The 25,504-nt window shown below is 37.7% G+C and overlaps 1 protein-coding gene across 4 annotated transcripts in view; it reads left to right on the forward strand.

Moving 5' to 3' along the window:
* Nucleotides 1–25,504, forward strand: part of rftn1b (raftlin, lipid raft linker 1b) — a 140,297-nt gene that overhangs the window by 79,775 nt on the left and 35,018 nt on the right. For 2 of the 4 annotated variants that reach the window (XM_017309612.2, XM_008431182.3), the window contains 2 exons: nucleotides 3,465–3,930; nucleotides 13,004–13,210. In XM_017309612.2, the coding sequence (XP_017165101.1) occupies nucleotides 3,465–3,930; nucleotides 13,004–13,210 (673 nt within the window). The remainder of the gene's footprint in view (nucleotides 1–3,464; nucleotides 3,931–13,003; nucleotides 13,211–25,504) is intronic. The other 2 variants (XM_017309614.2, XM_017309613.2) reach the window with 2 other exon arrangements.

A 25,504-nucleotide genomic window follows, 5' to 3' on the forward strand; every position in this document is an offset into this window, starting at 1 on the left:
TTTATTTTTCTATTCACGAGAGTCGATTTCACTAAAACCATTACTATTCCCAGAATATTATCCTTTTAGGTTCTTTTAAGCTGCTTTACACTTATTTCCAATATAAAAACTTTGCTGTGTTTGGACACTGATTCATACCTAATTATAACTTTCATCAGCCTAAATCCATGAAAATTATTTTATATGGTCTTCCTTCATTTTTATTTCAGTGTATAAACTTACCCAACACAAGGGAAACCACAAAAGTGTTGATACCGATTGAACCAAAATGCAGAAAAACATCCAAAAAATAAACTATGAACAGTGGATGGAGTTAATAAAATGCCTAAAAGATCCAACATTACACAGATATTGACAAGAACTTCCAATAAAAGTTATTGTAAACAGGAACAACTACTGTTTGAGTTGAACATTTCTGTGGTTGAGAATATCACTAGACACAGTGATGTTCCTCAGGGTTCTGTTTTGGACTCCCTTGTTTTTACTGATACAGTTGAGAAAAATATTTGTCCCCATTCCTGCAATGTAATTATTGTTCTAATATAACCTAAGTGCAGTTAGACATCAAACATTTATTCTGCAGATTTAAATAAATTTACTTTGCACACAGAAATGTTGTTCCACAAAATTGATACCTCCTATTAAGAACCGACTGAGGGCTTACAAATATTGGAAGAACTTTAGTAAATGTGTATCAATTGAGGAAATAGTATGCAAAAAAACAAAAAGAAATCAGTTCAAATTTGAGAAGCTCGATGAGGATGAACAAAGGTCTCTCTGCATTTCCAAATATCAAGAACTGCAGAGACAAGTGTCATTAAGAAATTCAAGGAGAGTCACATGGCTCAAAACAATCCTGGCAGAGGTGAGAAAACTGGTGAGGGATGTTTCCATAAAGACACTTTCAAAAGCGGCAAAATAAAAAACCGACTTATGCGAGTGAGACATATAGTCTCACATAAGCTCTTCACAGGAATGGAAGACAAGGTTGCAAATCTGCAAAATCTTCACTTCTGCAGAAGAGGCCCCTTAAATTCAGAGAGAAATACATTATTGAAACCCTGGTGAAAGATTGCGTGAAAGAAGCATGTCCTTAAGTGAGAGAACACAAAATAAGAGGCCTTGCTTATGTTTGGAGAAATAAAGGAGATGCCTTTTACCCAAAAGACTGCATCCTCACAGTGAAAAATGATGGTGGCTTCTGTGCATCTGGAACTGTGATTCTTGTCACTGTGAAAGGAATTATGATGAAAGATGAATGTGGGAAAAAGGAAAATGTAATCAGAACAAAGGTCTTGGTTGTTGCCAATGAGCCTGAACATGCAACGCTGCTGGCAAAGAACTACCCCCAAAATGGAGGTTATTGACTCACTTGCACAAAGTCCTTACTTGAAATCCAATACAAGTATGTGGGATAAACCGAAGACAAAGTTCCCTGAAGTCAATTACATCTGAGAGAATTTGAGGCATTTAGAAAAAAATAATGAGCTGGTATTTCTCAAGATCCGAGTCTGTGACTTGTTAAAAACTGAAACGGCAAAAAACCAGACAGTCATTACAAGCATTTAGCATCAGGGGAGCTAATGCTTCTGTCAGTAGCTGCATGCTAACATCACATTTTGTTGTCTGGAGCCATTAACCTGTAAGGCAAGAAATCTTTTTAATCCTTACCATACAGTCTTAGACAGTTTAATCTCACCCTATAGTCATCCAGACATGCTTTCTGCTTCAAAGTGCAGTTTCTGTCCTACATTTCACTCTGCATTACCTCCCCATTCTGCTGGACTATGATGTATTTCACAATTACTCCTGTCCCCATATTTTCTTCCCACCTTATCGGTTTGTTTCTTAACTTAGTATACAATGAGACATAGTTGACTTATGAATGGACAGTTCCTCTAAAATTGACCTCTGGGCATCGCTAAAGGAAAAGAAGATGGTGACGTGTTAACTTGTGTTCATTCAAAGTTGTTCCATCTTTTGTTGTCATCCATAGATATTTTGTTACTAATTTTCCTGAAAATTAGTAACATGTTGTGCCATTACTTCCATTCTACTGAATATTGCTTCTCCTATTTCCAACAAGCTATTTTTCCATTTCCATTAACTGTTTGTTATTGTCGTGCAGATGTTTTTTTTTTTTTGTTTTTTTTTGCTTAGACTCATTTTGTTTCTCATTCACTTTTATTTGTGTCAATCTGCCATCCTGACACTCGTCCTGTCTTCTGGCTTGTGTTACCAAGATGAGAAATAAATCTGTTCTGAATTGTTCTGAATTGTCAAGTGCCAGGACTTAATGAAATGATGATGACAAAAACCAAAATGGAACCAAAAGTAAATTCAATCAGCACAACCCATCATCTTGGATCTATTGTTCTATCAACTGCACTGACATTAGTCAGTCAGAGCCATTCATTTTTACCTCAGACTGGCCGCATTACCATAAAATGAGATGCAGCAGTTGCTCCCTTTTATGTCAGCAGTTCCATTTGAACATATCGGAATGGGGAATATTATGTGAAAGCAGCCAGACGGCATTTAAATGATGCTAAACAATATGGCTGGGAACAGAGTGACTGTTTTCCAATTCAATTTCATAGTGAATAACCTGCAGTTTGATTTGATTTTTATTTTCTCCTCCCAATGAGGCTCAAGATAGAAACAGGGGCCGCCTCAGCTCAGAGATAGGAGGCACAAATGGAGAATGGCATCATTAACATTCCCTGACAGTTAACGTTTCAATCTGCAGCGGCACCGCAATGCCGACACAAAATGCCACATGACAAACAGGAAAAACAGAGCCGCCAGATTTGGGATAAGACACAGGTCAAGATCATCGAGGCGTCCCTGATCGAATCAACAGCTGTGTGATTGCAGAAGAGGCATACAGAAAATGTAGAGTTAAGCCAAAATTATTCATGCCACCTGGCGGTTTCTGATAAGAAATGAGACGGGCATTTCTCAAGAGATAATAAGAAAATGCAGCTTAAAGACGGGTTTTGGTCATCACTCTATAAAAGAAATAAACGCAAAAACAGAAGCTGTATTATCATTATAATGCACTGATGGCACCTTTGAACCACATTTACTGCATTCGCTTTACTAAACTCAAAGGTTTGCTGTAGAGAAACTTATTCTGCTGCATAGTAGAAATGGCAGCAGAAGAAGAATTACCAGAAAGCACAACCTTTGCACAAAAACAAATTATAACACATTTAAATTGGTCATAGGAGAGTTAACACAATAATTACCACATTTTTTAAATATGGTTTTCAAAAAAAAGACAGCTGTTAATTTGGGATATCTGGGATATTAAGGTCAACCATAAGTACATGCACACAGGCTGCTGCAGAGTTAACAGGATTCGTCACAATACAAGGGATGGAACCAATCACAACATTACAGCAACTTTTCTGTCAATTATTCTAGCTTCATCATTTTTATTTTGCTCTTTTTCTCCACAGCAGATGCAGGATTTCGCTGACCAGGGGGTGATGTTTGTGGGATTTGTCCAGGAGCCATACGGAGCGCCTTGCACCCGGATCAGAGAACCAGAGACCCCCTCCCTGTCTCTACACTCCAGCCCCAGTTCTGTCCTTGGCTCCTTGGGTAGCTGCAGCCCATCAAACCCCTCAAGCCCCAGAAACCAGCCAGATCCTGGAGCAAAAAGTGACAGTACGGACAAAGAGGGGGGCACGCAGGCATCCCGACTGGATAGGGAGAGAAATGAAAGCGAGATCAGCAGTGAAAACCACTCAGGTTCTGGCGGAGGGCGAATTCGGGACGGCATCTCACCGGCAGCATCTCCATTATCAGAGGGAGACCCGGAGAACAGCGAGGTTCTGACCGAGGAAGACTCGTCGTACCACAATAACAACAAAGACATCAGCGGAGACAGAAAGGAGAGGCCAAGACACAGACGAGGTGATGGTGAGTGGTCACTATGGTTACAATTTCACATCACAACTAAGAGGAAAGAAGTTGTTAAGCAAAAATCAAGGTAATTATTACCTGCATGCTGGGATAAATGAAACGATCTGCTGGGAAGCAAAAGAAATGTGATTGCACTATGCTCTCTGTGTATTCAGGTTTTTTCTAAATACCCCAAAAATGTATTCTGGAACATAACTAGCCATCCATTTTGCTTCTCTACCTGATTAATCCTTTTAGACTGCCAAGGCTGCTGGTGTGTTTGCAGTGGTTGTTCAATAAGATCATGGAAAAGTCTCATTGAGCATATTCTGATGTTTAATTAACTCATATTTACGTCAGTTTTGAATGCTATGTGAAGCACGTGCATAAGCCTTTAAACTACCTGAGATTATTCATTTTCTTTGCTTCCAAGCAGCCAGACCTGTTTGTAATCTCTTAATTTAATTCTCTGTTCAAGGCAAAGAGTTTCTAAAGGCATTTCGAGGTTTTTCTTTTTACTAAGTTTGAATCTAGTCATTATAGCTGACCATGACAGCAAATTGTGAATTCTGACCCTTGTCAAAAATATGAAAGTGGATGAAAAGAAGCTTTAGGCCTAAAGAAAATGTCCATAGAAGAAGAATGGCATCTGAATTTCATCCCTTTAAAGAAACATGAAAGAGTCCAACCAGCCCTGGAAACAGAACCTTTTCTATTATTATGTGGTGTTTTTAGCATTTTAACAATTCCTCTGAAAAACGAGTTAAGAACATTTTGGAAAAGATTTATAAACACCCCTTGACAATCTGATGAGATGAACTGAACTTAGTTGGACATTGTTGTTACATGTTTTGTGCACCAACATGGTGTTTCAGCCTGATTAAACCCTCAAGAGATCAAAATAATCAGCAGAAAAATGAGCAATAGCGAACTTGTGTTACGTATATCGATAGTAATCTGACTTTTTGTTAATTGCAAATCTTTAAGTTTTGCCAGATCAAAACTGAAATTAACTCCAGAGTTTTACAGTTCTTATATATTTTCATCTTCAAAGTTACATACTTTACCAGACTGTAATTTTCAAGGTTTTTGTATCATTACAATATTCTGAATATTAAAATACAGATTCAAACAGCAATTTTGAGCAGGAATGAATGCATACATACATTCCTATTCAATAATCCTTTAAAAAAAAGTAATATAAGGGAGAGAAAATAAGCAAAAGAACAAAGTAAGGCTTTGTTGTACCTTCAAGGCACCCAAATAACTATTAATTAATAACCCTTTAATAGAAACAAGAAAGTTTGGTTGCCTGAATGCAAAAATTATGACAAGTAAGAGATTGTTTAAGACGTTCTTATTGTACTATCCATTGCTTGTTTGTTTCAGTAAACTGTTCTGCTTTTAACCAATGTAATATTGGCACTAAATACACCTACAACTAGTCCAGTGGTTCCTTGTTTAGTAATTTTGCCACAACTTGTAGTTGTTTTCATTTCTGGAAGCGTTGGCATATAAAACTAAATGTATTTGTGTAGATGCCCATGATTAAACGTGATTAAGTACTTACTCATAGTTTAGCCAGTTGGGTAACTACATGCTTTAAATGTAAGCAGAACTAATTAATCCACAAGGGGAACCATAATTAAAGGTCAACATGTAAAACTTCACAAATGCTTTTCTCTGGGCTCTAAACTTTAAAGTTCAGCAAAATGACCAAACAGTAATTCTTACAAATTCCACTGAAAGGCCAAATCATGGAGGATCGTAATTAAAGGTCAAAACTTTAAATGTAGGAGAGCTGCATCTGCTACAGTGATTATGTCCACTATACTAATATCACTATGAAGTACTAATGGATTTCCAGTCAAAAAAATACAGATTTATACTTTATGAAATGTGCATGACTTGTAGCTGGTTTCACAGCAGATACATTTGCTGTGGATTACATCATTTTAGCCAGGAGGGTTGAGAATGAGCTGTCATTCCCTCACAAGTATTCAAACTGAAAGATTTGACTTCTCAAATGATCTCCATCTTTGTAACTTTGTGTTTTTGTCTGCAACTCTACTTTTTTTTTTTGTTTAAGAAAAAAAAGAATACCACTGCAGATTTCTCCTAAAAAAAAAAAAAAACTCACTCTGCGTCTGTGGAGGTGTCATTTCCTGCAACTGCTAGAACGTTACACAACAATGTGTCGCCTCGGGACATAATCCCTTCTCTCTGTCAAACACAAAGAGAGTCGTCTTATAACCGAAGCTATGGAGCGTACAAATTTGCGCACAGCTGATGATGCCGGGAGTTTTTTTTTTCTTTTTTTTGAAGCTGCTCGTTTTGTCTGTTCGGAAAGCGAGCCAGCTACACGCCTTTGAGTTGTTCTTCCTGCACATTTATAGTTTCAGCTTTCTTTGAGTGTCTGGGATTAACAGATGGAGACGCCCACCACTTTCAGCGCCTCCTACAGGCTCCCATCCTGTCACTGAACCTATTTATGATGCATGTCTGCATCATGTGCGTTCCCAGAGGGAGCTTTGTGTATTGTATACCAGCTATTAGATTGAAATGAACTCATTATTAGGTGTTATATAATAGATTTGTGTAATTTTTCGGTCTTTATAATCACGTGTTGACATGTATGCAGTTCTCCGAACATGGTGTGGCAGCCCACCATCACCCAGTGGTCCATCTGGGCTTTTTGCTGTGAGATAATCCCCCACTGACTTGTCCTCTACCTCCCTCAGCTTCACAGCTCTCTCCACTCTTTCCCCCGTTCCTTCTCCCAAATCTCTGTGACAATGCCAGTAGCGCCGGCATCGCAGCCAGCCGGGGCGGTGAAGGAGTCTGCCAAAATCCCATGTCCCTCTCTACTAATGCCCAGCCTGCCGAGAAAGCCCAGGAGTCTCTGCTGCTGCTGCTGCTGGCTTGTCCTCGGTAATCCACAAATCTTTGAGGTGAACACTGTGCAAGTGCTGGCGCTGAGGCTGGCAGAAAGCTATGGATTACCGCTGAAAAAGAAACACCACCAGTGAGATCGGAGCTTTAGCGAGATCCTCTAAGTCTGGGAACACGGAACGCTTGGATGACTTGGGGAAAACGACAATTCCTTCTCGTGAAAAATCTCTTTGGGATCAAAGTCATTTAGATGAGCAGGAACAGTCTGTGAGAAATTAAATGTTACCGGTGTTATTTTCTGCCAAGCAGGTAGAAATCTGACAAATGGAAAGTACTTAAGGAAGATGCAGAAAGATAAACTGTTTTTGATTTTTCTGAACTTTTTTTCTGCCCAAATTTTGCATTTATTTAAAACTGTTCTGTCAAAAAAAAGCAAAAAAAAACACTTATTTTTTGCACTAGATTGGAATAACACTTACTAGTCACTTTATAAGGAACAAAAGTTCATCCTCAACCAATCACATGGCAACAACTCAATTAATTCAGCCATCTAGATCTGGCAAAGACCAATAGCTAAAGTTTAAACCGAGAATCCAAATGGAGGAAGGACGAGGATTGAAGTAACTTTGATTGTGGCAGGTTGTGGGTGGACAGCCTGCTCTGAATATTTCAGAAACTGCTGATCCACTGGGATTTTCACACAGAGCCATCTTTCAGCTTTACACAGAATGGCCTGAAAAAAAAGAAATTGTCCAATGCGCATTAACTGTGTGGACAAAAATGTTACGTTGATATCAAAGGAGAATAGCTATTTCCAGATTATAGAAATGCAACAGTAGCTTAAATAGATTGGTACAATAAAGCAATGCAGAATGCCATAACTGAATGCATAACATGTTAAACATAAAAGGAGATGCTCTGCAGCAGCAGAAGACTGCACAGCCCAACTAAGATCAGTGAACTGAAGCTAAAATTTGCATGAGGTTATAAATGTATCGTGTGGCTTGATAAGTCTCAATTTTAGAAATAATTTTAATTTCACTGCATATGTTCTTCTCTAATGTATATTTATTAACTGATTTGAACACAAAGTACTTATTCCCACCATAGAAACCAGAAACTACCACTATAGTTGTCTGAAAGATTGTTAAAAATGTGTTACAAGTAGAAATTTCACCTTAATGTGACACTTATGTCTTTCAGTTCTTGCTCTTGGCAAAACGCCTGAATGCTAATGATGCTCCTCTGTTGTTTTATGAGCTAGAACAGAGTCTTATACTGGCCACCTTCGCATAAGAGGTCCCTCTGGCTCTGGAAGGAACTTGGCAAGCGGCTGCTTTAAGAGATTTATGTTGGCTATTAATGTCCTATCTCAAAGATCAAAGATTATTAAACCTTGTGTTCTTCTATGTAGCAAAGTATCTGTTCCTCTGCAGTTTATACAGTGGAAATTACAGAATAAAAAAATATGTATATATCAAATTTGCTATTGATTTAGGAAAAGTTAAGTTGCTTTTTATCTTGGGGAAGAAATGAGACTCTAGTGAAATCTCTGACACCAATGCAGTTTTTTTTTTCTATTATTAATCACCCCAATATAGTCGACCACTTTTAGCTCATGAAAGCAAATTCATAATCTTGGCAAGAGTTTCATCCTATTGTTTTATGTTTTATTCATAGATTAGGTCTCTGTTGCAGCTTTCCTGCACTGTGCAACTCCAACAAAATCCCTGTTGCATGTTTTCCTGTGTTACAGTTGCAAGGCTTTGATATCGGTGATTTTGCAGTGAGTTCTGGCAGATGTCTGTCTGCACAGATTTCCATCAGAATTATTACAGAATTTCGCATGAAAGCCTGGCTTCGGGTGGATCTGTTATTATCTCACAGTCCAGTATGATGGACATCAGAAGACAGACTTCTTATCTTATTTTTCTCTATTTTTCCTCCCACGCTGTCCTGCTGAAATTGCCCCTCGGCAAAGCACTCAATCCGCCTCCTGTGGTTTCTATATGTTTCCTCTGAACTGCTGAAAACACTCACATGCTCAAAAAATAAGTTACCTAGCCTTCTGGCTGAAATGCAGTTTCCTTGCTGCAACATAATTAGACCATGCAAATCATTCAGACATAACTCAGAAAATAGTTCATGCTGTGAAGCAGACAGGAAGCACATTTTCATCCAGTGTCTGTTATTCTGCCGTTTATGTTGCAATTTAATCCACAAGGCTGTCAAATTAGAAGCAACGGAGTCAACCATGAGGAATCTAGTTTTAATGTGAATTACGCTTCTTTTTGTCACATTGCCAATGTCCTTTTTTATTGTTTTATGTTTTATGCTGGCTAAGTGGACCAAATCTAAACAAATAGTAAAAAAAGTAAGTGGGCTAAATAAATTGTAGCTTTTTTGTGTGTGTTTTGTAATCTTTTGCTCGTCCAAAGTCGTTCCTGTTTCCTAAAGCAGTCACAACAGTCATGTACGCATGGCTAGGTAAGTAAATTAGCTCATGTCTTGCAGCACATTCATCAAGTTTTAGGGCGGCTATTAGCTACTTTTTGAATTCAAAAGGGAGACAGTTTAATTTTCAAATGATGCTTCAAAATGTAACTTTTTAATGGATGTGTAAGGTGCCGTAAACCAGTTAACATAAAAGCGATTAGACTGGGGAAGCTCTGGCAAGTTGGAGGCACATTGTTGTCTAAGATTTGTTTTCCATATTGTTCCCTGTTGTAACATTGTTAGCATTGGGAGGGTAACGGGAAGAGTGTGTGAGTTTCCTCCTGTTGCCGTTGATCTGATATTTCTCAAGAGGGGCAAATGAAAAAGATTTAAGGAATTAGGAGGACCAGCTGTCACATCAGTCTGTGGAGCCAAATAAGAAATGGTTATAAATGATTCATTCTTCCTGGATGGCTGGCTGGCTGACGGATGGACGGACAGAGGAACCAAATTGATGAAGCAACGGTTCCATTACCAAACACCACCATCCAAAACCGGCGCGCGTGTTGGTGTGTTTGAGTGGGTGGCAGCGTCACACATGCTGCTCATCCATCTGGTTCACTTGGGGAATGACAGTCTGACATTTGCATTGGAAGAAAAGGGGAAAATGTTACCAGGCGCGATTGGCAGTGTTTTCTCACAGATCCAAACCCGGCTCACATCTCACGTTTTGTGCTTTTTCAAAGCTAAGCTGAGCAAATATTCCACTCGCTCGCATCACAACTACTAAAACTCTTTTGCGCTTTGATTTAGTATGATTCGAGTGAAGAACAGTGTCAAAACGAACTGTAGGCAAATTTCTGAGCCTGTTTCTCTCTCCAGAGGCCCGCTGCATTATGCATATCTATTCTTGATGTAAACAATAGCTAGCTGCGCAGCTTTTAATGCATTATTCAAGGTTATAGCACGAATTAGCTCGGTTACAATAAAATGGTCCCTTTTAAGTTCTGCATCAGCAGTGTTACATCATTTATAGAAGACATTAAAAGAAAAGAAGAGGATGGCTTGTATTGTGAAAATTATCAAATTGCTTTTGATTCAATGCATGTCTGATTCAAAGAAGGCAAAATCCTTGGGAAAGATTTTCGGTGTATTTGTGAGTCACGCTCGGGGCGTCATAAATCCCATATTGTATTTCTTTTTCATTTCTCCTATTATTTCACACCTGTCAGGTGGAGGTATCTCGTTATAGTTCTTTGCATACAAATGTAATTTATTGACACTAACTCATTTATCAGTCAGCAAAAGTTTGATAATAAATAAATAAAATAAAACAATGCAACTTAAGTCTTCAGATGATCCAAAAGGGTCAAAAAAGGTTTTAATCTTCTGATATAAATGACCTTTTTTAATTTATGAGGTTCTACAATTAAAACAGAAGGCACTAGCTAATTTGAACAACTGTAAGATAAATGCTATTTTTTCATCCCCTAATTTAATTTTAATATTTTTGTGTTTTTGTTTTGTCGTGAACAGGACTTTTCTACACGAAGCCCCTCAGTTTATGACAGGAGACACCAAATATTAACCCCATCCCATGTAATTCTGGATGACTCTTAATATATGACTTCTTCCAGCTCATTTACATATTTTAATATAGGTGCTTTCTTCTGATAATTTAAAGAACTTTGAAGCCATTTTGTGGTTTATTCAACAACTCTATATTTACATTTTATGTGTTTGTGTTTCTACAATATGAATCAACACACCGTAAATCAATTCCTTCACCTCTTCGTATGTTGAAGTTATTAGTCTATAAGCATTCAGATGCACTTTTGTTGTGACATAATGAATTATTCTCAGTAACTGCTTAAAAATGCAGCTTTTGCCACGACTTCTTAGGGGGATTTTGATCCGTTTTTCAGAATATTAAGCAGCCCTCAGTATGTGTTACTTCTCCTTTTCATGCTTAAGAACCAACCACATAATTCACCAAACTACTCAGATACATTAAATGACTCTATTAACTAATACGTTTGTTTTTATATCGAGATAGGGTCTTTAAAAAAAATATGAATCAACTTGCTCTACATGTCAACATGTAAGATTTACAGGATATTTCACTGTTTTTTTTAATATAATTATCAATAACTATAACACAGCTGAGTGGTTGATTTAATATCAACTAATTCACAGCTATAAAGACTTGCGTTACGATGTTTCAATGGTAAATGGACTGAACTTATATGGCGCTTTATCCGATCATTTTGACCACTTTACACTAGAGTCACATTCACCCATTCACACTCACAAACGCTCACACATTTATACACCGATACGCAGCTCGGTAGACAATTTGGGGTTAAGTGCCTTGCCCAGGGGCACATCGACATGTGGCAGGAGAAAGCTGGAATCGAATCTACAACCTTCCAATCGCAAGACGACTTCTCTACCCACAGAGCCACTGTTGAAGATGATCCATAACTAGAAACTGAATATTCTAGTTATAGATTAAGGCTTTAGCTGCTCATTCCCCCTCAGTTCTGCGTAAACCATCTGTTACTCATTTAACTGTTAAATTGAAGGATTATATCAATTTCTACACCTGATATGCATTCATAGTCTGAACTTCTCTTTTATTAACAGTGAGTAGTAAACAGATAACTCATTAAAATAAACAGGGCTTTACTATTTTGGACCTGTGCGCTAATTGGGGATCTCAGGGTTATGAACGTATTTTACCAGGGTCAGTTTCATGCTTTGTAGGCAAAATCCTGTCTGACTTACTGGACAGTCTTTTTTGTTTTTGTTCTGTTAATGCAAAAAACATTAGATGAGGTAGAAAATATACTTTGAGGATTTGAATATTGAGCTTTAATCTTATGAGATTAGATATTTTTAACACCAGAATGTATTGGCAAAAAATCCGTCAGGGAAGTAGAGAGAAAAATGACAACACAGGAATAATGCAGATGATGTGAGAAATGTCAAATCATTGGCACCAACCAATGAAAAGAGCCCTGAAAAACAAGCAGTTATATCAGGAGGCAAAAAAACATCTCAAGATCTCATTTACCTTTAAACTAACATTTGACTTTTATTGCCAAATATCCTATTTGTTGTATCATTATTATTGTAAATAATGGTTTTTGTATGATAAGTGCCTGCTTTTTTAAATAATGACATTTACAGACCTTACACAATATTATCTACTGCATTGCAGAAACAGATTTCACATCACATAGAGAAAAAAGTGGAATAAAGTTGCGTTGAAAACACTGAAACACACAAACTGTTATTTGCAGCTGATGGATGATTAGAATGAACAGTGCAGCCAACTTTTCTTGGCTGCGTTGCTTGTGATTGTTCACGATTTGGCTGAAATCCCCTGGTTTTCATCTCAGAGGACAAGAAAAGAAAAGCCTGCACCCAGTGGAGAGTTACCAAGTTATTGCAACAAAGTCTCAGGAAATTAGACAAGTGTGTGATTGAAAATAGCCAAGCACTAGATATCAAACTTTAAATTACAATAGCTCGTCAATATACTGTTGGAACAAAGCTCTTCTGTGTTGGAGCCAAACGTTTACTGAGAAATTCAGAGCAGCTTTTAGCATCTGAGAGTCTTCCCAGAGAGACACGGATTACACTTTGGATTTTAGCCAGTGTGTAGCAATGGTTCATGTTGGCTGAGAAAAACTTCCTCAGATGCAGCAAATTCTCGATTCAAATCAATTACAAAGTTCTGTTCTCTGTCTTCCTTCAGCAGGAGTGGAACTGCTGGCTTTGTACAACAACCCGCCGGTCCGAGAGGGCCAGGTGAAATACTACACTGTCAAAGTGCCTCTGCGGGTTCAAAGCTATGAAGAAGGCATCAAAGGTGTGGAGGCCAACTGGTTGGACCACATGACCCAACACTTCAACAACGGCGCCTCGCTGGTTGACGGATATTTCTACCTGGGCAACGGGAACGGTATTGATTTCAATTTTAAGACCAATCAACCCAGTTGTGTCCCTTTATTTCTGAAAACAGTCAAGATCTCTGTCAATACCTCTGGTTGTCTGTGGAAGTCCACACTGCGGCTGCTTTTTCATTGTTTGTTGACCAGGTTGCCCTTTTTTCCATTCACTGAAGTACCAGTAAAAATGTCAAAGCAGATGCTAAGCTAACACCAGTCTCCATGATCTCAAACGCCTGAGGCAAGAGGTTATGAACCTTACCTGGTGTGCAAATAATTATGCGTTAGCTGACATTTGCTTTTCCTCTAGAAAACAATCAGAAATGTCACATTTATATAAGCCGTTTGCCTTGTTTGGTTGGATTGGTGGATTAATCATTCAGAGGGCTTCTATATCATAACATTATTAAACAGAGATCATCAAAATTTTGACCATAAACTTGAAAGTCTTCAATTTACTTTTTTTTGGGGATGACTGCACAACTGATGTCTTAGTGTAAGTTGTTCCTTTTGCTGAAGTGAATCCAGTTCAGTGGATTTTACAAACTGAAAAATCTCCCCAAATAAAAGAAGGATAATTCAGAAATTACATGCAGACCTTGAAGAAAACAATGCAACTGAATTTGGAGAACAACTAAAGGCTATTTGTTGTCTAAATTACAGAGGAATCCCGCTTATTTACAGTTCAGTATGCGCAGATTGACCTATTTGTGGGTTTTTCTGTGAAATATAACTTCAAATTATTTGCACAAACGTTTTTGTTGAGAATTACCTAAAACATTGGAAAGAAGATTCAGCTTGAGAAGCTGAAATTCCTATTTGAAGCTGCTTAACTGGCCAATCGGACAAAACAGCTAAGGCTGTTTATACAATGTGTATTAATGCAAATATAAGATATAATTGGTATGTAAACTATTAAAATAGGGAGTTATAAGCATTGTCAGATTCCACTGTATTCACAATACAGAGCAGATGCATTTTGGAAATAAAGTTGCACAACATCCAACACACAAACACAATCATTTGTTTTTATTAAGCACAAACTAATTTATCACTGGTTGATAGAAGCTAATAAATCTGCTGCTGTTCTTCCGTCTGACTCCTGGATGTTAAATGTATAGATTTTTTTAAACTTAATTCTGAGTTAGAGCACCCTTTGTAATTCTTGGCACTATTCCCAGCAGCATGCAGACTATGCCTGTATATTTTTTCTTAAAACCGTGACGTGAAGCATATCCTGGCAATGCTAATGGCCGACATGTTTGATTGGTTGTAGTTGACACTGGTGACTTATGTGCAAGGATAGATAAATGTCCTTCAAGCCCCAGCTCATCCGATCATCAGCATCTAAAACAGATTTACACAGACTCTCTGAAATATGGAGCAAAGTGTATCCCATATAAATCAATTATGCTGCTCTGAATTCAATTTATTGCTCAGTTTTTTTTTATTTTGGCTCTAAACATAAACAACCATAAACAAAGCACTAACATTGTAACGTTATGACATATTTCCCTTTTGGAGCTTGATGTTATTTTGCGCCTCTTGTCTTCCTTTTGTCTCTTTTTGTCAATTTAGTGAGAGATGTGGAGTAACACACAGATGGACCACGTAGCATGTTTATTTAGCAACATATAGCACTTTATAATGTTAACTAATAATAATTCTATCAACTATTTCTGGTGTTACTGTTCCCTTTGAAGGCTCCATATCGTTCCTACTCCTATAATATTTCAGCAGGCGCTGCCATGGGGCTTCCCCCCGTCTCAAAGCCTGGAGCCAAACTCAGCCCCTTCGTATCTGTAATCACTCAGAGGCCGATGCAAATGTAAAATTGTCCTATGCTGTTAAAGGCTTATCTAAGTCATAGCACCCTTAAAGTAATTTCTTTTTACTATATTCTGACTGTTAAAGTTAATTTTATAAAAAAGAAAGCGTAAGACTAATAATTTGTGCAGGTTCTTATATCCTATATAGAACAGATTCTTTTTATTTTATTTTATGAATAATTGTTTAAAAGGATCAATCTTGATTTTAGTTTATTCCAAAATCCAGCAGATCTAATGAAATGCATGTTTCAAGAGTCAAATAGAGGATGATGTCCAATTTTAGGGGACGGTTGGGAACCGTGTTATTTCTCTTACATCAGACCCCAGCAGCTCTGTGACAGCAGAGAAATAAGCCGACAGAGTAAATACAAGGCAAAACTCATTAATCTGGAAAAACGAACGCTCCAGCAACTCCGAAACAAAGATAATTAACCTGATAACAAATTGGTGCTTCCTTGCATATTTTATGTCCTGAAAAATGGAGTAATGAAGTGTATTATTATGATTACACATACAAGAGTCCTCTAACATTTCTCCCATCTTTCATGTGGTGTTAAAATATGCAGAAAATCTTTGGACTGTCAGCAGCATTTGCCACCATTGTGCTTTACTGATCCTTACAGCTGGATTTAGTTCACGGCTCAAAGTTTACCACTTTTAAAAATAGACAACTTTACTGGTGTAAGTTTAGTTTTTTTGGGGGATATTTGCTCTCCAGAGAGCAGCTGGCAGAATGACATCAAAAGCAGCAGCAGCCTATTTGTTGTTAGCAGCTAATTACATCAAACAGCCGAGCAGCTCAGGGCTTTTGAATCGGCTTCCATTCCTGCCATCTCCATATTTAGCAGATGAGTTTGTGAATTGATGATGGGGCTCTTGACATGATGCAGGGGACCATCTCAGCCTCATGAACATCAAGGACATGTTTGACAGCAAAGCGGCACTCTAAAGGACACGGACCGGCAGACTTATGGCTGGATGGGAGAAGCCAGTGACAGTCTTGATTTGCAGCACAGAGAAAACAACTTGTCATGCTCTGATAAATACACGAACTGTCTAATGAGTCATTTTGCTTTTTTAAGACCGACCTCTTTCTTGGATATTAGGTTTGATCGTGGGTGTCTGCCTTTCACTATAGGTTACAGGTCTGGGAAGCGCTTGGAAGAGTTTTATCAGCTTCTTGTTGAAGATTTGTGTAATTTTTCTGTTCTTGTCTTCTTTCAATAGCCGTGCTATTTCAATTCAATGATGGACAAAATGTGTATTTTTTTACATTTCTGTGCAGGGCGTAGAATACCACATATTTGACCTTTAATATAAATGTACCTTCTTTTCTCCAAATCTCTTCACAATGTTCTTGTGCAGCTTTTAGATTTAATCACAACAACCTTTTTATCCTGCTCAGGGAGCATCAATAGTTTTCTTACCTTTTTAGTTTCTCTCAGGTCTGAAGAATATCTTTACTAAGCAAAAATATGACGTACATTTTCTTATTCTCTGTCTACAGTGACATGGATGATATATTTCCCATATTGTTTAATCAGTACCACATGATAAAACTCAGATCCTGAGTCCAAGAGAAACAGAAAAATATCCAGAATCAAAAGGTGGTTTAGTTTAACATAGTTAGTGACAGTTTTAGTCAAGTTGTTGAGACAATTTGTTTGCATGATACACTTTGTTTTGCTTCTTTTTTCATAAATAACCAGCCTATGTGCCATAACGTAGTTTAACTAAACCAGTTACCACAACTACTGTGCCTGTCCGTCTGGTTCTACCTGTTTTGTAACCTGATACCTTCACAAAACGTACCCTCATCTATTCTAGCATTGATCTAAATTTAACAAAAATGACCAGGTTGCTAATTTGCTGAATAATTTCAGCTTTGGGCATGGTGCCATTAGAGCGAATTGCTGGAGGGGGAGCCTTAAGAAAACTCCTTTGGATTAGAAATTTCAAAGCTTCGTTTGCATTTTTTCCCAAACGCTGACATTTTGCTAAACTTTGACTGCACCTACCAACACGTAATGGAATATTTAAACTGAAACACTGCGTTTAAAAAATGTGTCTCTTGGTTATTCCCAGTGCAGCTGCTCTGTAATAGTGAATCTTTGAGATAAGGATAGTTTATGAGTTGAGAACACTTGAAGTTGTTTTTCCCAAAGGGAACAACTGCAATGCTTTAAACATTTTACTTGCTTGAAGAAGCTTTAGCAATATTTCCCAACTATAAGCACCTATCTTCTTTAACTCTGATTTTCCTCTGGTTCAGTTTGTGTTTTCATGATAAATAGCAACAGGGAATGTGTGCATCTCTCTTTTACTGGACCTTTAGGAATGAACGTGTGAATGTCCTGATTTATAATTTTTTTTTGCTTATCCATGTGAGGAGTTTACTACAAAAATGACTTGTATGTATGTAGTAAAGTTGTCCCTCTATCCAGCTACGATGTTTATGCATCTGCAGAGGAGTCAGACTGTTGTGGTACCACATTTGCATCCACACATGGCTACTGCTGTCCACACAGGCAGTCCTGGTTAAAAAAACGTTGCAGTGTGATACACTAATGTAGGAGTTTTCCAGGAAATGGCTCCTCTTTGGGCTTAAATGGAAAGAAACAGGACTTATTATGTTGCTTATTGAGGACATTTCACCTGCAAACTAAAAATGTATGTCCAAAATCCAGCCACAGCTCTATTCCTAACAACAAAAGCAGCACAGTTCTGCCAGACATGGACCTACGCAAAATATATTGTAACATAACACAAGAATATACATTTAGCCATCCAGTAATGCTTTATGTTAGAGGATATTATGTCTTTTGCATTAAATACACTCCATTGCCTAATCATTTCTAGTCACTAGAAGCACTAAAGTTTGAATTTTAAAGGACTATTTCACTATTCTGAATGGGATTTATTCAACAGTTTAAATGTTCAAATCTAAAATGGATTATTCTGCACACCAGTTTTTTTTTGCTTTGTTTTTTTACAATTAAAGATTTAGTGAACCTTTCTGCTATAATAATACACAAATAGCATTTTTAGTGCTGTTTTGTCCCTTGGATAATCTCTAATTAAGGTAAAAAGCAAAACTGTGGACTGGTTATAGCTGTGCTAATAATTTAAATTTAAAATTTTAAAAGAAAACCACCTTTGGTGTCAGTTTTGCGGTAAACTTTAACCAACCTGAGATTCCCTTCACCACCATCCCACCACCTCTGTCTTAATATATATCAATATAGCTGAATGTGACACAATTTTTGACTGTATATTAAGTTAAAAAGAAAAAAATGTCTATTTATAGCTAATATTTACTTAGATATTTTTACAGATGTAACAAAAATAAAAAGTATATTTTAATTTCTAACCAATATTATATACATGTATTTCACTTACAGGTTCCTATCAGAGTAAAATTCAAGCAAACTTACTTATATGTTAGCATTTCTTGAAGGCAAGTAGCCTAAATATAGGACAATCGATAGCAGAAATATTGCATTTATTTTAAAATGCAACAAATTGACATGATTCAGTGGTTCTAAGTGGCCGTCTCGCTGTGCAATCAACATAATTTTATTTTTTTTCCTGTTCAAGCTGCTTGGCTGTGAGCCAGCAGGAGGCATGACCAGTTTAACTGTGCACTCACAATTTTTTATAATCATGCTATTGTTATGCAGAGGCACTAAATTAGCAGCTGATTGATATTAATTATCCTTTCACCTCATAGCTTTTAAAACTTAAATTCTAAGCTGTAACGTTTATTTCACAGCACTCGAAAACTCTCAAATATATGCAGCTCTTGACTGCAGCCGTATGCGGAGTAATGGATGGTAGTAAAGGACAATTTATGAGAATATTATAGGGGTGAAATGTTTTATTTAGCAATTGATAGTAGAGTTATTTCAGTTTATATGAAGCTGTTGGTAAAAGAAATCCAAACTGCATAAATAAAAACAAAATTAATACCAGAAGCTGCAGATTTTAAATCTGTGTGCAGAAATTGGTTGAAAGAACAGATTCACCGTGAGGAATTCCAATTTTCTTCATGTATGGATCTGATTTCTTATATCTTGATTTATGTTAATTGCTTTTCAAGAAATTTCATTATGCTTTAAAAACAAATGTACCACTGTTATTATTTAATGCTGCATTTAAAGCAAATTCCTACAAAGAACATCAGACAAACATCTTTTAAGCTGATGCTGAAAAATCTTACAGATTTTTCTGTAAGTTATAAATTTTATAATTTGAGACTTGTTGACAGCTAACAATGACTGAGCGTGAAATAAGGCCGTGTTTTGTCCCTGTTTTGCTAAAATCCTGTTGTGGTCCAAGTTTTTAGTGTATTGCCACCCAAAACCACAACATGGTTTAAAATCACGTTTCATTTTTTTGTAGAGGGTTTGCTAATTCTGCAGAAGGAGCGGGAAGCCAAATATTGTACATCAGGACAAGAAAAGTGTTCTCCAGCACTTCTGCACTCCTATCAAGAGAGATAAAAATCAAACATGAGAAAATGTCTGAACCACTCATGTTTTCCTACTTATAATTCATATTTAAAATAGCAATTTAGAGATGATCTGCCTTTTGTTATATTCACTATTCATGCTCCATTCCTCATGTTTCGTCCTGTAAACAGATGCACTCTTCAGTCTCAGCATGGTTCAGAGACACATAAACAGATTGTAACCAGCAGGTGGAGATATCTCTAAAAAAGTAACAAGACACACCAGAACACAGATTTAACCGTGTACAATACTTTATTAAACAATTATCTAAAAGTTCTTTTTAAAACACTTCTTTTAAATCCAAGGCATCGGGCTCACTACTTGGTCGCCGGAACCAAAGAAAAAGGGAACACACAAGAAGGGACAGACAAGATGAGGTTGTTCCAAAAAAACAAGCAAACCATGCAAATGCAACAAAGTAAAAGAAAACAAGAACATGCACGCAAAAGAAATAACACAGCACTCAAACGAAACAAAAGAATACTTCAACAAACTAAGAAAATGCTTCAAGGATGGAACAAGTTGTCGTCGTCTCTCCAAGTGCCCTTCTATGGGGGCCAGAGGAGTAATGCCCCACCCACCAGCCTGCCCAATCCACAACAGGCTCAGCGGAGAGCGGCCAGAACAAACAGTGATAAGACAAAGCAGCAGAGCGTCCAAAGCACTGCAACTCCCAACACTCAGTTGCCTGAAACAGAAAACCCATTAATGCTAAGTACAAAATAAAATAATCCAAAACTAAATGGCAGGTAGCTTACCCAGGGATGGAGACACAGCCTACACCAGGAGGGAGCAGATCAGCAGGCGAAGACTAGGCAGAAGCCACACACCACCACAACCTCCAGCCGCGGCCGGCAACGCCAGCAGAGCCGCACTGCGGAAACGCACGACAGGTGTAGCACCCAACAAAACCAACCACGATCCCAGCCCGGATAGCAAAAATGGCACTTACGATATCATACGAGTGGACCAAACACCACCAACATGCAGCCGCCAATTGCGCAGAAAGTGGAGGAAACAAGGGCACACACACACCTCGCAGCGACTTACCCAGCTTTAAAGGCATCTGCCCCGCCCACCAATCAGTGGCGCGCCTCTCGCCACACCCGACGCAAAGCGTGGGGGAGGGTGAAACACCATCCCACCACAAGATGAAAACACGCCGTACACCTGTAATCCTTTTAAAGACGAGTTACCATGGTGAGGTTCACTAAGACAGCATGGCGGGCCATTGTTTGCATGCCCATGTGTTTTGTGATGAGGGATTGCTCAGCAGAGCTGGATGTGACAGTGATATTGAAATTTCCAGATCTGGAGCTTCTTGCAGATCCAACTGTCACAGTGTATGCATCAGAGATTTAGCCTGCAGTCACAGAAAAATACAGTTAGTGTGGAGCTGCATCTAAATATGCGCCCAGACAAAATAAATGCATGATTTAAAAACAACAAAAAAAAACAGATCAGGATATGTTTGCATTGCCTCTCAATTGGGAGAACAGTAGAAGTTTGACAGTATTTTAAAAAAACGGTTTGTTCGATTCTTTCTTCAGCCTTACTTTAGAGGTTTGCAACCCAGTCATGTGTCATCTTTATTTATTTTCTCCAAAATAAAATTTAGAATCTAAAAAGACATTAAAACAGGAAGGCATGCGGTGAAGGCGCAGGTTAGATGTAAATGCAAACAGAAGCAGGCAGGCATGCATTTGTATTTGTGTGGTAAATTGGACAGAGGCCTAAAGAACTCATTCTGCAAGGCAGGACATGTCAGCTGGAAAAACGCTGCGCATCTGCATAACAAACACATCCTGCATATGCAAGGCAGACACAGTGCCACATAAAGCACTTTAAATCACATGATGAGTATTTGAATGTATATACATAATTTATCTCTGGAGCCATTCTGAATCTGTTATGCCGAAAATAGTTTTGCAGCAACTTCATCATTACATAATTTACCAATTTTTTTTTTTAAATAAGATGAATGAAACCCATGCATGAGGAATTCAGATCTTTTTTTGTCACCATTATATGGTGAATGCAAATTAATTGTAGACTTAGCTAAAACCAAAACAATGTTTATAGCTTTTCTTAAAGAGCAGTCCTGTTTATTCTTTTTGCATACCAGCATTTCTTTTCTGGTGGTTAAATGTAGCCTAGCATCAAACTGAGATAAGATTCTTTCTGGAATAGGCTTCATCTCACGAAATTGTAAATTAGCTCCATCAGGAATGCAGGATGCTCTATATAATGAGTTATCAGGATGAGCCACTCGACTGCAGCCTCTGCTGTTTCACTCACAATAAATAAAACAACAACACGCTCAAATTTACTAATATTTTTAGTCCTTCTTAGAATACTTTATTATATACAGGTATAAACAAAAAAAGAAAAATCACAATAACTGTATTTTACTGCTAAATTGGTCAAAGTTTAAATATGGAGCCTACAAATCTGTAATCTCATAAAATCTGAAAACGCAAATGTTTTTCAATATTCTATTTTTTCATAATTACAAAGACTTGAATGAAATGTAATTAGACATTTTCGGACTACATAGCAGCCCTGAATAGATAAATAACAGAGGTTTCAATTGCTGTGCAAACAGGTCAGAACCTTTTTCCTTGGTAAGCATTAGCATTGACTGTTTTGTTGATACATATTCTTACTCTTATCTTATTAATGGTCCTGTGTTACTGCATTTAGTCTTGGTTTTTTCCACTGTTACATTTTTGTTTTTTTAAATTTGCAGTTTTTTCCTGTTTTTGCAATGCTAGGCTGGCTATTGTAATTTGATTCAACTGAAGCTCCTTTTTAAATCTCAGCTGCAGACGATTCAACAGTGGTTTTTTTTTTTTTTTTTCCCCCATTTAGTCCACCCAGTTACAACCATGCAGATCAGCTTGTTTGGGCAAGGGAAGCAAATTCAAATTCACTCAGGTGAATAGAGTAAAACCTTTGAAAGGCTCAGAGCTTGGAGCGATATCTGGGGCCACCTTGGCTGCAGAATTACTGCACAGTAACTGAGCTATCATGGTAATTCACTGTCAAGGATGTTTCTTTCATAAATAGGAGTGTGAATTTTCACTCTGAATGTCACACGTTTTTTCAATGAACTGTAACATAAAGGGTAAAAAAAACTGACACTTCTTTCCTGGAAATCTTATGAACAGACTGTAATCTTTCAGTCGTGCATCAGCACTTTGTCAGGCACATATCTGACCAAGAGTCTCAGTACATTTGTGATCCTCTAATACTTCCAGCTTTACTCTATCAGTTGAGCAGAAAATTGAAACCAGTTAAGCTGGTTAAAAAAAATGAATACTGTGGTATTCGTTTTCGGAAGTTTCTCTTTTGCTCTTCATTTGGTCTTCTTGAATTCAAGAGAAATCAGACAAACGGCTCCTGTTTTTGAGGCACCACTCCCTTTTCTTTTATCTTGCACTCTAAAATCTGCCTGACAACCCGAGGGTACCGCCTGCCAGCTGCCCAACATCAGGCTCCACAGGGAGGAGTCACATCCAGTCCACACAAGTTAGACTCCCTCACCTCTTCCTCGCACTGTCCTGGCTGTGCTTGTCCACTCAGCCTGTTTGAAATATAGATAAGCTGTCAGCGGCCGCCGGTCTCCAGCTGTCTGAGGCAGTGGCTGGCACGCTTGTTGAAAACATGTCACCAGAGACGGCTTGGGGCAGGGTTACTCTCCAGCTTGCCAAAGGTCAACCGGGTTTTAGACTAAAAAAAAAAGAGGAACTGAGTGTGCAGGAACACAGTAAACCTAAAACATTCACCCAATCAATATTTACCCCGTATTTTAACACCTTGATCCACAGGTATAGTCATGGGAAAAACAAAGCACACTTTTAACAATTTGTTGAACCAACTTTATCAGCACAATAGTTGTTTTCTGTCAGTGAAGCAACAGACTGACAACATCATTGTCGTTTGGTTATTTTGACTCGTGTGATTTTCATCGAGGTTTCACTTCTGCAGTGCCCTTTAAGGCAGCACTATGGGATTTTGCTAGAAAATTCTACAGAGAAATCTGCCGAGAGGTGAAACCATCAACACTGAACCAAGAATAAGCAGGAGCTCACTGTAGCTGCAAATCAAACCACCATCTTTGTGCTTGAAACTTGCTATGAAAGTGTTGGTGCTGACATGTTATATTAGGTTTTCTTTAAGACATTATTTTATGCAACCTCCCAACTTTGGTTTCATCTGTTCACAGCACAGAATTCCTGATTCGTTAAGATTTAACCTTGCAAACCTAACACTAACAATTTATTTTGTGGATGGATAGAAAATATGGCACTGACATCCATCTAATAATGTCCGTTGCTATGTAAAGTGATTGAAAATAGGTTGTGTACATTACAGAAAATAGTCACAAGTTCCTAAATTCAAAACTTTCTTTTTTATAGATCATATGTATCTTACTTTTCTTTTTAATAAAACCAAATATTCTGTGCCTTATTCTCATGGGAAATTTCTTGTGCACCATGAAGCTTTATGCTTTGCATCACACAATTGTTTGATATAGAAAAAGAATTTCAAAACATAGATAAAAAAAGATTGCGAGATAAAGACTGCAAGGATCCTAAAAGATTGAAGGCAGTTGAAGAAAAAGCATATTATAACTTGAACAGTTTGTTCCAAGATCGGATTGTTTACTTATTCAGTGGAGGAATAGATGGAAAAAGATATCAAAGCTTGAGGCAGTTCTTTTCACACTCGTATCCGCAGCATTATGTGAAAGTAACAAGATGAATTCAAAGGATAAAATATGGGGGAAAAAACCCCCATCTGAGAACAGAAGATAAATAATCTACACAAAACTCTTGGTGTTTATAATCATTATGTTTGTGGCTATTTTAGCCTGCGCCAAACTGTCTGGTAATATCTAATAAGTACTGCGGTGTGGATTATTCACGTAACATTTTATCTGTCTCAGCAAAGTACAAAAGGATCTGCAGCCAATATTTGTGGAAACTCTATTAATAATATGCGCAAATATTTTATTTATCTCACTTTAAGATAGTGATGGTGGCTGCCACAATCACTTTTTAAAGGTATTAATCTGACACAGGTACGCCTTACAGGCGGTCGTCCCTCTGCAGCAAACTTAAAATTCCTGACTCATCAGAAAATTTGATGACACATTTATTAGTCTGAGCGCTCCTGCATTAATGAGAGGGTGTATTATTGGAAGTTAAATATAAGATGGCATATATGCCTGTGTGTGCAGCACTTCGCAGAAGTTTTTATACATCTTGAATCTCTTTTCCTTCGATCACATTACAGTCACAAACAATTCTATGTGATGGAAGAACAAAAGATTCTTCAAAATTATGAAGAAATAAGATGCATTGTTTTGTTTTAGAAATACATTTGTAACACCCTCCCTGCTTTTAGTGCTGCAATTACAGCTGTAAGTCTTTAGGGGTGCATCTCCACCAGCTGTAGTTTTCTCCCCATCTTTCTTTGCAGATGAGCTCAACCAAACATTTTTGAAGGCAAGATTTTCAGTTGGATTTGAAATTTTAATTTGCATGTCATACTTATGGTTTTAAGATTAATGTTTGCATATTGGCCTACAACTCTAATTTGCTTCTATCTGACTACCTATTTGCATGTGCTCGGTGTGTCTCCTACACAGAAAGTAACAAACTTATAGTTTTCTTCCTACCATGGCTTTTTACTTGCAACTCTTTAGGAATCGCCAGATTTGTGGTGTAGTCCTGCTTCTCCTACATGACCTATAGATCTGTGTAAATAGCAATTCACACCACATTTTCATTTCTATTTGTAAAACTGTGAACAGAGTGCATTCTTTCCCTTCTTCCTTCCTTTGTGCTGATCTAATCACATAAAATCCACCCAAAATATGTTACAGTTTGCAGGTGCAATTTGACAAATGTGAAAAGCTAAAAAGTCTGAGTACTTTTGTACATGCATACACACGTGCAGA

The sequence above is a fragment of the Poecilia reticulata genome, chromosome 16 (genome assembly GCF_904066995.2).
Source record: "Poecilia reticulata chromosome 16, P_reticulata-male-v2, whole genome shotgun sequence".
Taxonomy (NCBI): domain Eukaryota; kingdom Metazoa; phylum Chordata; class Actinopteri; order Cyprinodontiformes; family Poeciliidae; genus Poecilia; species Poecilia reticulata.